Source organism: Sorex araneus, chromosome 5, assembly GCF_027595985.1.
Source record: "Sorex araneus isolate mSorAra2 chromosome 5, mSorAra2.pri, whole genome shotgun sequence".
Taxonomy (NCBI): Eukaryota; Metazoa; Chordata; class Mammalia; order Eulipotyphla; family Soricidae; genus Sorex; species Sorex araneus.
This window is the reverse complement of record NC_073306.1, coordinates 113937739-113954434: the sequence shown is the minus strand read 5'-3', so window position 1 is coordinate 113954434 and position 16696 is coordinate 113937739. Positions and strand designations below refer to the sequence as shown.

The window sequence follows — 16696 nt, the reverse complement described above, 5'->3', positions numbered from 1 at the left end:
CTCCGAAGCCCAGGGCTCACCCCAGGCCAACCGCCGAGCCCTCGCTCACACCAATGGGGGGACAGGGTCAGGCTGCAGGAGGCTCCCACCAAGTTCCAAATCACCACCAATACATTTATTTGAGGGAACTTTGAAACTGCGGAGGACGAGACACAGGTCTGCCTGTTCCTATGCTCGCCGCACACAGGAGGGGCCACCACGACACTGACAAGCACTGGGGGGAGGGGACACACATCCGAGCAGGCCCATGAGTTCCCATTCCGAAAGTGCCTTCGGAGCAGAAAAGTAGTGTTGAGAAGACCGAAGGTGGGGCCTAGTGACAGCCGGTGGCCGGCTGGGGGGCCTATTTACAAAGCAGGAGGGCAGTGCTCCGAGCTGCAGAAGGAGCTGAGCGGACGGGTGGGGGGTGGGGGGCGGGATGGGGTGGGTGGGGTGGATGTGCCCAGGAACCTTCTCCCAGCCCACCTGGGCCTCTCTGAGCCCCTCCGTCTGGGTGGTACAGAGATGGCACCCCAATTCCCTAGCCCCACCCACTGTCCCCAGATCTAACCGATGCCCCGACCCACTGGGCTCATGCCCACCCACCCCATCTGGACAGACACATAGAAATATGGGAACCAAAGCCCGGCCGGGCTGGGGCACATCTGGGTGCGGTGGAGTCGGAGTCTTCTGCAGGTGCCTGATCAGGCCTCACCCAGCGAGGGGCAGGCTGACGGCAGGTGTCATGGTGATCGGTCATTCCAGGGCAAAGCAGGATCCCGAGGACACCCGGCGGAACAGCAGGCTGGAGCCTCGGAACAGCTGGCCCTAGTTGGAAGTACAGTGGGGGCGGGGAAAGGCGGGTCAGGCCTCAGCCTGTCCCAGAGGGAGGCCTGGGACAATGGCCCCGGGCGGGCAGGCCTGGGCACCATCAGAGCCTGCCCTTCTGAGGGCCAAAGGACTGGCTCACTTCAGGCCTCAGGGGCACTGCCAATGCCAGGGTTTGGGGGCTCACTGCCCTCTGGTTTCAGAGTCCCACAGTTGGAGAATCCTCCAACGCCCACATGCGTGGAACCGACAGAACATGTGGAAAAAATTCTATCACCCTCAGGTTTACTGAGAGGCCAGCTGGGTACACCCCCGCAGGCCACCAGCAAAATCGAGGAAAAGGAGTCCTCAGTCCTGGCGACACACACACTAGACGTCGCCAGGCCCCAAAGCCGCAGTAGCAGAGGCTGCAGTGGCCTGGAACTCCAGAGCCCAGAGCTGGCTACTGCCCTCAGCAACTCCCGGTGGACACAGGCAGGCCTCCCCGTCAGTATTCTCGGGCAAGGGTTCCTTTGGACTTGTTCTAAGAGGCACGATGGTGCTCGAAGGGAACATGTGGACATATGCACTTGTTTGGGGGCCACAGCTGCTGCACTCAGAGGCCAGATGAGGTGCCAGGGATGGAACTGAGGTCAGTGGGATGCAAGGGAAGACCCTTCATCCCTGTATTAGCTCTCTGGTCCCCATGAAGGTGTAATTCTTCCCATAACTCCAGACCTGATGATCTCAAGTCCTGTCCAAACCAAGTGGAATTTTACGCTAACTGGCTCCAACGAGACCTACATTCTCTTTCGTCTGCTCCCATCTGATTCTGAGTTTCTCACCTTCCCGGGCACCCGGCGTCCTGGCAGCGGCCTTGGCCAAGCTCACTCACCTGCACACTCAGGTACTTCCAGCAGTGGATCCAGGACTTGAACACCGGGGAGTAGGGGGGAAGCCCGGCCTGCAGCCTGCAGGAAGGAGAGCCCGTCAGGCCCCGGCGACAGGGCAAACCACGCGCGTGCTGTGGCCACCGTGAGGAATGGCCTGGCGCTGCCGCCACTACCCACCCCTGATCTTCCACCCAGGCGAGGCGCGAGGGCCCAGAGCACAGGCGCTCAGACTCGCTGGGGCACATACCCGCAGTTGTTCACAGCCATGAGGTCGCCGACCAGCAGGAAGGGGTAAGTGAGCATGCTCACGGCGATCTGAAAGCGAGGGGCCATCAGCAGTCACAGACTCCTCGGCCACAGTCCCTCACTCAGCCTCGCCGTCCTCCCGCCCCACACCCGGGCCAGGCCAGCTCAACTCACCCCCATCACGAATTTGGTGTAGCTCCGGATGGCCAGGGCCTGGCTGAACTGGAGGGGCAGAGGGGAAGGCGGGCTTGCACGCACGTCTCAGGACGCAGACTCCTGCTCAGGGGCCGGGCTCAGGCCCCTGGCCCGGGGCCCTTCCTCTGCCCTCCACACGGGCTCCCCCAACCCTCTCTGTGCCCAGCAACTCACAAGCCACGGCTAGCACTGACCCCATTCAGGGTTGGCCAGGAGCAAGCAGGCCCACGGAAGCAGCCTCTAGGACAGGACGCAGGGCCCCCTCGAGTGGGGTCTGGCCGCCCACTTGTGAAACCCCCGGCTGTGCGCTGAGCCACGTCCGGCTTGGCAGAGGCAGGCACACGGGGCAGGGTGTGGCCTAGATGCCCCTTGCCTGCCAGCGCTGCCCTCAGGCAGCAGGGAAACGGCACTGGCTGCCCTCAGCCCACCTCAGCTCTCACCCCCTTCAGAATCCTGGCTCCTGAACTGTCCTTGGCCCAGGAACAGCCCTTTACGGGGACATTGCCTCAGGGCTGAGCTGTGTCACTGTGCCACCTCAGGCTGATGCTGCTGGGAAACACAACCCAGGAAGGTGTGGCCACAGGCAGCCTGCCTGACAGCTCTGCGGCAGCTCCCCCCCGCCCCCTGCCCTGGGCCATGGTGCCCACTAACATCACTGCAGGTGGAAGCTGGTCTCTGGGGAGCCAGGTGACTATGGACCACCCTGCAGAGCTGGTCACTTACTCTCCCAAGCCAAGGGGTCACTCCGTGAGCAGCCCCTCCGTAGATAGACACCCATCATGCAGGGCCCAGACACATGCACGCATGGATGATGATATGCTTCTGCCTCCTCCCTGCTCCCCTCCAAGGTGGGCAACCTTCGCTATCAGAGGGTCATGCTACCAGCAACCCCCCGCCGCCCACGGCTCCCCAAAGCTGACTGTGGAGTGGTGGGTCCCCAGACATGGGTGCTCAATGAGCACCTCTCGAGGCCCAAGGCCTCGCCAGGCCTGAAGCAATGAGCCAAGGCTTGTGCAGGCGAGGCTGGGTGGGTAGCTGATGAAACAGAGGGGTGTGCCTGCCCACTACACTTCCTGGAACACCTGAAGAGCCTGAGAGGTGACAGAGCCTCCTTCCAGCAAGCCTGCCAGCCTGCAGCCCAGGGCTCAGTTCTGGGCCCCCTCCCTGGCCAACGGAGGCACTGCGCTGCCCCTGGCAAACATTCATGCATGCCTGGGAGAGCATGAAACATTAACACAGTGACGGCTTATCATTAACTCGGCGCCTCCTGATTCCCGGTCCCGACGAGGGGCCCCAGGCTCGGCTGACTTTCTTGGCCGCCCCGCCGTGGGCAGTCCGGCAGCTCCTCCAGGTCCAGCTGCCGTCTGGAATCTTGGTGTCCAGAAGCAGAGGGGGCAGAGGCCCTCTGCTCAGCCCTCAGCCCAGCAGCCCCCTACATGCTGGGGTCAGAGTCCGGAGCGGCAGCGGCACATGGAAAGATGGCAAAGTGCGTGTTCCAACCAACCTGGGAACCTGGATTCTGGTCGTTCCCCAGCCCCCCTGGGGTGTCACTCACGCTGTCGTCCACCAGGTAGGCATTGATGAAGTGGGCGAGCAGGTTACAGCCCCACAGGAAGACCACATCTCCCAGGAGGTGTGGGATTAGGCCTCTGAAAAACACGGTGAGCATGAGCTGAGCCCAAAGCAGACAGGAAGGTGCCACAGTCATGGTCACGAGGAGGAAGGCTTGCAGGGGCCACAGGTCGCTCACAAGGGGAGCTCGAGAACCTTGGGGGTGACCCAGTGCGCTCAGTCTCAGCAACTGCCTACAACACTCAGGGCTGGGGTCCAGACAGACACAAGAGCAAGGGCTGGAAAGGCGGCTCACAGCGCTAGTGGGAGGCTGGGCTCCCTTCCCTACACCCCGGTTCCTCAGCTCCACTGGGGGTGACCCCCCCCTTCCACGCACCAAACTGAATACAGCACCCAACACACACACACGATGTGCCGAATGCAGGTTAGGAGAGTGTCTGCACGCGCCTATCTCCCAGCCTCCACCAACCCGGTCTCACGGACACCTGGCAAGGCACCTGGCTCACCCCGGGAGTGTGGCGCTGGAACTGCTCCAAGCAAGCTTCTCGAGAGGGAGTTTGGGTGGCTTTAGGGGAAACAGCTCTACACACCAATAGAGGACTTTCCCTAAGGTCAAGTCCTGACGCAAACAGTAGGCCCTGTGTGCGATTTGTAGTTTCTCTCCAGTATCTATGAACAGGGAGCGGGAGAGACGATGCGGAGGGTAAGGCTCTGGCTCAATCTCAGGTACCTCACACGGACCCCTCAGCACCACCAGGAATACAACCCCAAGCACAGAGCCAAGAACATCCCCAAGTACCACAAGGGGTGGCCCCAAGTCCCTAAGTACAAACAAGGCACTTGAGAGGTCTCCAGAGGGAAGCTGTCTTGGGAGAGGACGCCGAACCAGGACTTTTGGACAAGCACATACACGCGTAACCGTGACATACTGGGTAAGTTCACAGGGACACTGGTGTAAGGAATCGCAAATGCACTCTCCCAGATGCAGCCCCGCTCGGGCCGCCCCGTCCCCGCCCCCCCCCCCCCGGGCTTCACACGCTGCCGTGTGCAGTGCCTGAGACATACTGCCCGTCCCAAACACACGAGCCACCAAACCCCGACACCACGCGGCGGAGCCCTCTCCACATACAACAGGGCAGGGGACGTGCCGCTGGGGCTGCCGGAGCAGGCGTCTGAGGCCCGGCCACAGGCCAGGACCGGTTCCGGCCCCTTCGGAGTGTGGGAAACCGAGGCCTGTGCTGGCCCTGCTGGCTCCGCACTGACAGGGATGACTCTTTGCTGTGCAGGCTGGCCTCTGTCCCGCTGCAGGGCACGGAGCCGCAACCCGGCCTCGGCCCACGGGACGCTGCTCACTGAGACAAACAAAACATCCCCCAGATGGTGCCACGGGCCCTCGGGAGTAAACCCGACTTGTGGCGAAAACCAGACACACATGCACACACATACACTTGGCCCTTGGAAGAAAAATCAACTCCTGGTGAGAATCACACTCACACCCACACCTGGTGCACACACAGACACACTCACACACCCATACCTGGAGCACACACAGACACTCTCACACCTGGAGCACAGACAGACACAAAGGCACACTCACACACCCACACCTGGAGCACAGAGACAGACACACTCACACACCCACACCTGGAGCACACAGACATATCCACACCTGGAGCACAGACACACACTCACACACCCACACACCCACACCTATAGCACAGACACTCTCACACACCCACGCCTGGAGCACAGACACACTCACATCCCCACACCTGGAGCACAGAGAGACACACTCACACACCCACACCTGAAGCACACAGACAGACACACTCACACACCCACACCTGGAGCACAGACAGCAAACCAGGCACTGAGGGACAGCACAGGGCTAGGTGCCAGTCCCGTGTGGCCAACTCTGGTCACTTCCCAGCACATTCCCAAGCAGTCAGGAATAGCACCCGAGTTCTACTTCAGCTGGGAGTAGCACGAGCACTGCCGAGAGTGGCCCAAAGACCACAAACAAACCAAAAAAGCCCACCAGGTCAACAACAAATCCACGCAGAATCAATTCTGAACCCCTACATAGCAGGACAGAATGTGGCTGTTACCAAGTCCTTAAAAATGCAAAGCCAGCCCCATGTGGCAAGCCCGGCTCCTGGTTCTGTGCACTTGCTCCTGTGGCACAGTCCCTGTGGAAGGACACTTCACCGAGGACGCTGCAGTGAGTGGGGCTCTGGCTGTGGGAAGCCTGCGCCCCGAGGGCCAGGTCTTTTCCTGTTTCAAGAAAACTAGGGGTCATCTAGATAGCAGTGTGCAGGGCACCTGCTTTGCATGCGGCTGACCTGATTTGATCCCTGGCACCCGACATGGTCACCTGAGCCCTGCCCGGAATGATCCCCGAGTGCAGAGCACGGAGTAAGACCCTGTTTTGGGGTATGGCTCAAAACCAAAGAGTGAGAGAGAAAGCGGGAGGGAGAGGAAAGGGAGGGAAGAAAGGGAAACAGAGAGCAAGAAAGGAAGAAAGGGGGAGGGAGAGGAAGGGGGGAGGAGAGGAAGGGAGGGAGGGAAGGAGGAAGAGGGGAAGGAAGGAAGCCAGCAGCAAGCTGGACAAACAGCACGTTTCCGGACCGCGCCTGCTCCATGCTCACTGGGACGCAGAGCCCTGAGGTTGCAGCCTGAGAGGCAGTGGCCGTGCCTGCTGGTGGACGATGCCCATGGCCAGGGACAGGGGATAAACTCACGTACACAAAGAATCCCAGCAGCCCCTCCTCTTTGAAAATCTTCCCGATGGAGCTCAGCACGCCACTGTGAAGGAAAACACGGCTGAGACACGGAAGCCCATGCCAGGCCGGGAAGGAGAGTGTGTCTTAGCAAACCCAGGGGAGGGCGAGACTGGGTGGGGGGGGGGCATGTGCATGCACATCCATGCCACGGGGGTGGGGGAGGTGGGAGGGCAGCAAGCCACAGGGGAGGTCTCCATTGCCATTTGCCGTGGAGCTGAAACTGAGCACAGAGCCTCGAGGCCGTGGCTGGGCGGCCACAGGCTCACCAGGTGTGAGTGGACTCTCACCTTCCAAGTCTGGAGCAAGGTGGCAAGCCTCGGCAGGGAGCCGGGGGACAGTGCCCTGGTGGACCACCCTGCAGATCTGTCTTGCCCAGAGCATCCCAGGGCATCCCAGGGCAGGGCTGGGAGAACCTGCGTGAGCCTCACAGCCCCGGCTCTGCCCCAGCTTTGGGATGGGCTCTCCACAGAGGGTGAGGCGAGCTGTAAGCCAGGCCCTAGCAGTGGGACAAGGCCCAGGAGACCCCAGCCAAGTCCCAGGTGTGGCTCCAGCCCCACTGCCTGAACTCCTCTGCCCAGGTCACTCCCACCCACCCCGTCTACATGGTAGCACCAGGTGCAGGATGGCGGGAGGGGCGGAGGGGATGAGGCGGGTATGGAAAAGAGAAGGGTCCCTGGCGACATGCTAAGGAATGTAGCACAACACACTGCTCTGAACGGGCAGAGGAGGGGCCCCCGGGCCCGGGCTGGCAGACTGGACGGCAGCGAGGCTGGTCTGGAGAGTGACCCACCTGTACTTGGCTTCCCGTCCCACAAACTGAACCATACAGCGCATGGAGATGACTGAGGGGAGAGAACAACACTCAGGGGATGCGCGAGCCAGGCCCAACCCCGCCACCCTAACCCCAGGCCTCGACGTGGAGCTCACCGTGCAGGGGGTGCGCCAACATGCGGGACACACACTGCATCATCATCTCATAGGAGGTCTGCGAGAGAGCAGAGGGCAAGGGGCAGCAGGACCAGCCCATCAGGACGGGTCCTAGTGTCCACCCTAAGCCTCTCCCCGAGAGCCGCCGGATCCCAGGAGAGAGCCCCCAGATGGGAAGAGCTCGTGGAGAGCTCCTTCCACATGCCACCCGAGGTTGACCCCACCTCAATGGCCACAGTGACCTCGGAGGGCTTCCTGTACCCCGGTCCTGACACTCACCTCCTTCACGACCTTCCTCAGTGAGGTCCTCATGTCATCCTTGTTGGAAACCTGCTCCATCTCGTCCGGGGGGAACACCTGAGAGATGAGAGCAGGGCACAGCGCGTCAGCTTCGCGCGGGGCAGGGGGCGCAAAGGGGGCTTTGGGGAACCCCAGGCAGGTCCTGACTTTGCCCACGACTCACCTTCTTCATGCTGCCCCGGGTGACAGTGGAGAGGGCGTTGGACATCAGCCGGGGGCTCAGGCCCCGGAACAGCCCGATCTTCCCGTCCACTTGCACGATGTACTTGGCTGTGAGGAAGCAGAGGGGGCAGGGGGTCAGCCTGGCCCTGAAGAGGCCAACAGCTCCTGGGGGTGGCGGGGAGCTGGGACATTGGTGGAGAAAAGGGGCACTGGTGAAGAGATGGGGTGCTCAGACACTGTACCCCGGGGACTCAATCACTAATTGTTCCGTAACTAATTCATGGTGATTCAGTAAATGATTTTAAAAAAGGTGACAGCTCAGTGTCCCCAGCATCCATCAAGACCCCCTGAGCAATCGGGCCCCTCCCCAAATCCTGTCTCTAGGCCCTGCAGGGTTTGGCAAAACCTTCAAAACGGATGTTTGTCCCACAGGTTTAGGAATTTTCTTTTTTGAGTTTTGAACACTCTATCTGGCAAACAGCCAGTTTTTCAACTCAACACTTTAAGTGCAACAATCCTGAAACCACCTGTTTGCTTGAAAACAAAGTTCTAAGAGAAAAGAAAAAAATATAAAGACAGATGGACAAAAGGTACCTCTGAATTCCCAGGCTGAGGGAGAAGGAAGGACTCCTGCCTGAATGCTCAGGGGCCGGGGATAAACCCACAAACCAGACAAAAAAAAGTCCCGGGTGCAGCACTTTGTATCCCCCACCCCCCATCACCATGCTGGCACCCGACAGCACAGCACAGGCTGAGGGACTGACCCCCTTACTCAAACAGAGGCACCCGGAGCCTATCAACAGAATGACTGGGGTGTTTCTCAACAGGATTCTGAAAGGATATTTTTCCTGTCTCCTACATCTACTTTTTAAAATATTTGTTTTAGGGGACAAGAGAGATAGTACAACAGTTAGGGTATTTGCCTTGCATATGGTCAATCTGGGTTTGATTTCCTGAGCCCCCCAGGAATGACCCAGGTGCAGGGCCAGGCGTGACTCACTCCCTCCTCCTCCCAATTTTTTGTTTTGGGACCACATGCTCAGGGGGGTGACACGCCTGAGACCGGCCCCAAGTAGGCCAATACCAGGCAAAATTTCTACCTGCTGTACTTTCTCTCCACTTTTATTTATCATCCACTTTTTAACTATGTTGCAAGAAGTGACTCTTAATGTCGTGGTTTTGGGGGGAGGGTGGGTACCTGGCTCTGTGCTTGCGGGGGGTATACCTGCTGTACACTGCCCTAGCCACAAGAAACAGTTCCCAGCCTGCATACCAACAGGTCCTGGCTGTGCTCCCCTTTCTGACCCACCCCATCTCCAAGACAGACAGGCGGAAACCAGCAAACACAGCTTGCTGGGCCCATGTGTCCACAGGCCCGTGGGTACAATACTAGCCCCCTTGCCCTGGGCCCCACACCTGCATACCTGGCTCCCTGGGGACGGGGCGGGTGCGAGAGAAGGGTGCACTTCAGAATGAACAGGCAGGAAAGTTTCGGGGTGAGAACCTGTTGGTGGCAGCCTGCGGGTGATCGAGAGCGGGACTGGGCCTCTAGCTGAGGCGTGGCAGGAAGGAGGATGCCCCCTCCGGCCCACAGCTGCCCAGGGCTCTGCAGCCACGGCCTGTGCTCTCCGCAAACCCAGGAGGAATGGAGCTGCTGGACAGGGTGCGGGCAGCTGGCCACCAGGCGCAGACCGGAGCAAGCCACAGTCTACACGCCCAGCTCATCGGCCTTCACTGTGGGAGCGTGGCTGTCCACGCAGGGGTGCGCCTCACTCTGCAACAGGAGAGATGAGGGCCTGACCCCCGCCCACGGCCCTGGGGAAAGAGAATGGTATGCACCGGACTCTGGGGTCTGGCCTCCCCCACTTCCCGTGGACCCAGCGCTAACTCTGCAGTGGGGGCCAGGGATGCCCGTGGCATTGTAGGGACCCCTCCCTGTCCCTGACCACCTTGGGAAAGAAAACAAATAGCACATGGCCCTGCACCCCTCACTGGGAAGCAGGACGCCCAATGAGTCAGCCGGAGACTTGCCAAGCGCAGGGGACTGACCAGAGGAAGCAAGAGGGGAGTTGAGCTGGGGGGGTTGGGGGAGGGGCAAGGGTAAAGAAGGTCCCATGGGTTGGGGAGAGTTCAGGTGGTGGAGCACCTGTCTGGCAGGTGCGAGACCCAAGTTCGATCCCCTGAACCCATATTCCCCACCAGGGCCACCTGGTGACGATGGGGACAATGAAGGTGACCTTGGAAAGAGGAGGTCAGGGGCCAGGCGAGGCTCAGGTAGTTCGCTGGCACAGCCGCCTAGGGGCTTCGCCCTGGAGGGACTGCCCCAGAGGGTGGGCACCCTGCCTAGGGGACCCAGGGAGAGACCCCAGAGGGGCTGGAGGCGCAGGAGAGCAGGACAACAGGGTCCACTTGCTCTGAAGGCAAAGAAACCCCCCAGCCACTGGGTGCCACCCACCGGGGCGCAGCGCACTCACCGTAGGTGAAGAAGCTGGGCAGGTACAGGACCTTCCTCCCCAGCACGTTGGTCCCGATGGTGGGGGGCATTGGCTCGTGGCCCACCTTGGGAGCCAAGCAGAGGCAGTGAGAGGCGCCCATCCTCCTCCCTGCATCACCCCGCTGGCTCCAGCAGTGCCCCGCACCGCCCTTGCTGCAGAGAACCTGCAGGCCCCGTGGGGGGGGCACCCACTACTCTGAGCAGCCCCCTGCGGATTCCCCACACCTACACCTCTCTGCCCCCCCTCACTCCTAAGCAAACTGCCCACCCAGACCCGGAGGCTGGGACGTGCCTCCATTGCCCCAGTCTCTGCCGTCCCCCTCTCGCTGCTAGGGCAGGGGGCAGCCTGGGAGGAGGGGGCTCTTCTGAGGGGTTTGCCCCAGGTGACAGGCACAGACAGGAGCCTGTTGCTCAGAGGGGACCAGCTCTCCCGGAAGCGGCTGTCTTAGAAGCTGGCCTAGATGTGCTTCTAGCATTTTCTGGGCTAATTTTTCCCCCCTCTTTGTCAGTGTTTCCCAAGGTTCAGGCTGTCCCTTACGGACACAATTCTGAGCTAGGAGACCGATTACAAGACTGAGAAGTAAGACAAACCTCCACCCAACCATGGGAATCTTCTGGAAAGAAAAAATAATAATCTAGCCCAGGGGAGTTGAAGGCAAGAGATGTAGCTGCTGACCCAAGCGGGCAGTCAGCTCTCCCCTTCCAGACCTTTCCCCTGCTGGGTTAAAAGCCCCGGGATTTAAGGGGCCAGTGACAGGTTGGTGAGCAGGGCACTTGTCTTGCACGTGGCTGGCCCGGGCTCCATCACCAGTACCCGGTGTGGTCTGAGTGCCACTAGGGGAGAACCCTGAGCTTAGAGCTGACAAGCGCTGGGCGTGGCCCCCAAATACACACATCCCCACCCCGCAAAGCTCCAGGGCACCCAGTGAATCTTCTTTGGACTCCATGGTCTTGGCTGGGCAGCAGCCGGAGTCGGCTCCTCGGCTGTCCTCCCTGTCTGCTACAACCATCTGGGAGTGTACCGGTCCCAGCGTCACCCTGAAACCCACAGGGTCCCTTCACCCCCTCCCCCCAATACTGCATCTCCTCTCACCTCCCCCTGGGTTCTGAGATGTGCAGACCGCTGCTCACCCTCCACCTTCCCACTGGTGCGTGCGTCACTCCACTCCACTCCTAGCCCATTAGCCAATCCTACTCAGGGCTCTGAATTGGCAGAGCCGGTTTCATCACCCGCAAGTCGTCCATTCTGGAACCTGAACTCCCACATGCCCTGACTGCGACAGCCCACTCGGGGCCCACCCACCCCAGCCGCCCAGACCTCACCCATCAGGCTGGCCCGAGATACCTCACGCAGGAGAGTGGCCATCTGGGTCACTCCAACTGGGCTTGACTACAGGCCTGAGCTTGCCTTGCATGTGGCCAGTGTGGCCTCAATTGCTGGCACCCCAAATCCTCCCCAGAGCCCACCAGGAGTGACCCCTGGGTGCAGAGCCTGGAATAATTCCCGAGCACCACTGGATGTGGCCCCCAAAACAAGCAAAAAAAAAAAAATTAGCCCATCTGGGCTCACCTGTCCAGACCCTCCTTCAGTTCCTCTCTGGCTCTCCCACAGGCACATTTTCTTCTCCAAAATACCCCCCTGCCCAGCTCTCACTCACCAGCCCGTGGCCGCTGCAAATACAGCCCCAATTCCACAGGGGCCAGAGGCAGGCCGACTCCCCACCAGAACCTCCTTCCTTCTCCCATTCTCAGTCACACCCCTAAATTTCCCATCCCGAGTTCTCAGACTCCAGTTTGCAGCCACTTCCATTCTTTCACCCATTTTTACTGATTCTGAATACGCCGGTTTGGGCCCCCCAGGTCTGCCCGTGCTAGGTGAGGGCCCTATCTGGGGTCCCTGGGCCCAGCCCCTTCTGCGGTTCCTTCCAGGTCCCTTCCAGGTCATCCCGGAGCTGTAGCATCTCACTGTCCTGTTTCTACACACCCAGAAACCAACACGGATTCGCCTCCGCTCAGACGGGCCTTCCTCTGCGCTTCTAACACCCTGTCCTGACTCTTCCCCGGAAAATTCTAGGCTAAACTGGATCCCTGGCCCTGCGGGACTCGCCCCCGCCCCCCTTACTAGGGGCCCATCAGAGCCCCTCGATCCCAGCACCCAGCAACAGCGCCCCCCCAGGCCCTGCGCTGCTCTGAGGCCCGCGGCCTGGTCCCGGTCCGGCCCGCCAGGACTTCCCTTTGGTGCAGCAAATGCGTCATCCCCCGGCCCAGCCTCCCCTCCCCTCCCCGACGCGTCACGGTCCCCTCCTCCCGCGGCCTGTTGTCGCTGGACCTCTGGCCTACCTCGGCCCTGGGACCCGGGCCCTTTGGCCCCCTCCCCAAGCCCCAGGCGGACCCCCCTCCCTCCTAAATGCCTCCTGGGCCCCACGCCCCTCCGCCCCCTAGCTCCCCAACCTCCAGGCCCTGCACACGCACCGTCCTGACTAGCCGCCCCCACGCCTTCCCTGCACCCCAACCGGTGCCCCCCAGCCCCCTCCCTCAACCCGACCCCACCCCCACCCCTGCATCCCATCCCCCTTCCCCGAAGCCCTGTCCCCTAAACCCTGTCCCCAAGCTCCGTCCCCCTCCTCCTGCCCCCATCCCCCTCCCCTGCCCCGTCCCCCTGCCCCTGCACCCCAACCCCCCTCTCCTGTCCCCCAAACCCCGTCCCCCTCCCTGCACTCCAAACTCCCCCTCCCCGTGCCCCGTCCCCCACCCCCTGCACCCCAACCCCCCTCCCCCGAAACCCCGTCCCCTCCCCTGCCCTCAACCCCGCCCGCCGCCCCCCAATCCCCCTCCCTTGTCCTCAACTCCCCTCCCCCGCCCGCAACCCCCGCCCCCCGCCCCCAGCCCCCGTCCCCCTGCCCCTGCACTCCGAACTCCCCCTCCCCGCACCTGGATGAGCAGCTTCACATAGAGCAGCGGGTGGCTGAGCGCCGTCACGCCCGCGCCCAGGGCCACGAACAGGGCCTCGGTGGTCGGGGCGCTGTCCCCCGGGCCCGGGCTCGCGGCCGCCCCGTCCATCCTGCGGCCCGACGGCTGCGCCAGGGGGCGGCGGGGGCGCGGGGGCGCGCGCGGCGCGGGCGGCGGGTCTCGCGCGCGGGCCTCGACCCCTGCCGCCGCGCCGCCGCGAGCTCCGGCTCCTGCTCCGGCTCCCGCCATCCCCGCGGCGTCGCCGCCAGCCCGCGCCGCTTCCGGGTCTCGCCCCGCCCTCCCGCCCCGCGCGCGGCCGCGAGCCCCGCCCCCTCACGTGACGCGCCGGCCGCTCCGAGCCCCGCCCCGTCACGTGATGCGCAGCGCTGGCCTGCGCCGCTGGGACCCGGTGTGGCGCGGTGCTCCGGGGAGTCAGGGCGGCTCGGGCCGGGGCTGCTGGGGCTGTGGGGCCCGACTCGAGCCCAGCCGGGCCGCTCCGTGGTCCCCAGCCTCTTCTTACCTCCTTTGCCCTACCCGGCGGGGGCCGAGGGATGGGGGATGCTTGCACTGTGAGGGCTTTAATCCTTGAGCACTCGCCTTGTGCCAGGCGCTGACACCCAAATCTTTGGGTAATAAAATAGTGTTAATAGTATGGTGCTTGAAGTTGCACATCATACATGGCCAGATACTTTTTAAATACTTTGTGCGTGCTAGCGCATGCGTTATCCAAACAACCCTTCCTCTGATGTTATTTATTATAACTGAGTGCCCTGTTTGTGAACCCACCCCTTTCTCTGACAACCCGGAGGAGAGTCAGCTGTCCTAGACACGGCAATGCAGGGACGCGACATGGACACCAATCCTTTGCCCTGTCTGGCTGCCCCTCGGGTCCCAGGACCCTGCGTTATGCCAAATCTGTGAACAAGATGGTTTGCATAAAACTGCACGCCCTCTAAGTTATCTTAAAATATGTTAGATTACTTATGACACGTCAAAAAGCACCCAAGACTGGAAAGATAGTACAGCGGGTAAGGCATTTGCCTTGCACCAGGTTCAATCCCCAGTACAACATATGGTCCCGCAAGCCCTCCCAGGAGTGATCTCTGAACACTGCCACTTGTGACCCAAAAACCAAATAATAAAAGCATTAATGCTACGTCAGGAGTTAGTTTTACTGTATTGTTGAGGGACTGATGATGGGAATGTCTGCAAAAACACAATTGGACCCAACTATGTTGTATTTTTCAGTCAATGGTTGACTGAATGCCCGGATGTAGAGCAGAGGCCATCCCAAGGATATCCGACTGTAATTAATCCTATTTCATTGTGAGAAAGTTCCGTAGAATGGACTTCTGCCTTCTGACCACTTACTCCAGGTTTCCTGCTTTCCTTCCTGCCTTGCTCTCCACTCCTGTCAGGAAATAATTCTACACTTTCCACATCCAGCTCTTGCCTCCACAACCCGTCTTGGGTCCTGATGTCCAAATTCAAGTTTATTCAGCTCTCTGTCCCAGCAAAGCCTCTCAGCCTTTAGAAAATAGGGTGTTTTTCTCCTTCAGCTTTCATCAAATCTTTCTCCACTTGCCAGGAACATTTGAAATAATTTCCTTCTTCCCCAATTCCAATTGAAAGTTCTCAAGAAGGGCATTAAAGTCAAGTTCATGGCAGCTTCCTCTAAATCTCATTTCCAGCTTTTGGGAAGTGGAGAGGGGAGTGGAGGCTTCCCCACTTCCCTTCTGAAACTTTCTCACACAAACTTCCTTTTCTAGGCTTTTCCTCCCCAGTTTTCTTTTCCAGCAGTTTCTTTTCCCCTCTGAAACTGGCAGCTCAAGATTTGTCTTGCCTGACCACCAGCTTTTTGAGTATATATGGTCCTTTTAAGCTACCGGTTCTAGGGACCAAAGAGATAGTCTGGCAGATAGAATGCTTGTCTTGCACACAGGCAAACTGGGGTTCAAATCCTCCAGCATCCCATATGGTTCCTGGAGCTTACCAAGAATGCAGAGTAACTCCTGCACACAGTGGATTGTGACCCCAAAGCAAACAAATCAAGCTGCCAGTTCCAACAAAGAAGTTTCACTGTATTATCTTGCATTATTTTGTTTTTTCCACAGCTTTTATATGGGTGCTGCCAGCATATGCATAAAGTAGGCTGTGTTTAAGTGATTTTAAACCTTAAACCTTTTCCCTAAGCAAAGAAAATGAAGTGAAAACAGGTCAGTTAAGGTTGTTAACCCCTAGGGAGGCAAACAGATGCAAATGGGAGAGAAGGAAGCTCTCACCCCTACCCACCCCACCATGACAAATGACAATAACATGTTCTATCCTGAAAAACGGGCAAATAAAAAGAATGTGAAAGTGCTCTCTGCTCACAAACCACCTGGGATCGATTGCAGCATCCCCTATGGTCCTCTGAGAACCAGGAGTAACCCCTGAGCATTGCCATGTGTTCCCCCTGCCCCTGCCACAAAAAAAGAGAAAATAGTCTTCTTGAAATGGAGGGGGAAATAACAGAAAGTACTAGAAAAAAAGAATGAGTACACATCTGCTTGCAAAGCAATCAAGCACATCCTCTATTTCCTTTGCAGGGGTGGAGGGCCTCCAGGGCCGCTCTGGGCTAAGGCCTCAACAGCTTCTTTGTGCAAAGCCCCTGTGGCATTGCTGGGGAGCACTGCGGGAGTGTGGTGCTGGGCTTGAAGTTAGTCCCTGACCACTGGGCTATCTCCCCTGCCCAAGATGATTATCTTGAAATGAAAAGGAAACTCACCAAAATGGCTGAAAAAAGAAAATCTAGAGGGTAGGGTGGAGAGATGCAGCAGGAATAAAAGTGGACAGTGGTGTCCAGAGCCCTGGACTGATAGGCTCACCTGTTGAGCATCACCCCATGTGGAGAACAAAACACTTTACTCAGCATGTAATGATCAGCTCAACAGCTCTTACGCGCATGTGTGTGCACATGTGTGTGTGGTATGTATGTGTATTTGCGTATATGTGTGTATGGTGGGTGTGTGTATGTGTGTATGTGTGTGTTTGTGTGTGTGCTGTGTGTGTTTGTGTGTGGTGTGTGTGTTTTTGTATGTGGTGTGTGTTTGTGTATGTGTGTGGTGTGTGTTTGGTGTGTGGTGTGTGTGTTTGTGTATGTGGTGTGTGCTTATGTGTGGTGTGTGTTTGTGTGTGTGTGTGTGTGGCTGGTGTTTGTGTGCCTGTGCGTTCTCACACGCTTAGAGTCCTAAAGCAGCTCTGAGCTGGCCTATGGCCCCTCTGTCCCCTCTGTGATGTCACTTAGTGCTTCCCACACCACAAGGTGGCTGCCTGTGTTTCTGTCACCCTGTGGCTGCCTTGTGGTGTGACTTAGGGTTCGGGTTGGCACAGGGGCTGCTCCGAGATCA

At 59.5% G+C, this 16696-nt stretch overlaps 1 protein-coding gene across 2 annotated transcripts; it reads right to left on the bottom strand.

Annotated features, from left to right (window-relative positions):
- Positions 1-88: 88 nt before the first annotated feature.
- On the bottom strand, positions 89-13597 carry MTCH1 (mitochondrial carrier 1). Of its 2 annotated transcripts, none has more exons than XM_055137328.1 (12): positions 13290-13597; positions 10339-10423; positions 7866-7972; positions 7682-7759; positions 7403-7460; positions 7266-7317; positions 6438-6497; positions 3625-3769; positions 2100-2147; positions 1927-1994; positions 1682-1757; positions 89-807 (listed from the first exon to the last, which is right to left on the bottom strand). In XM_055137328.1, exons 1-12 carry the CDS (start codon positions 13554-13556, stop codon positions 736-738), a joined length of 1116 nt encoding a protein of 371 aa, XP_054993303.1. In that variant the 5' UTR covers positions 13557-13597; the 3' UTR covers positions 89-735. The 2 variants fall into 2 exon arrangements, with proteins under 2 accessions (XP_054993303.1, XP_054993304.1); XM_055137329.1 differs by having other exon boundaries at positions 3676-3769; positions 13290-13590.
- Positions 13598-16696: the final 3099 nt, after the last annotated feature.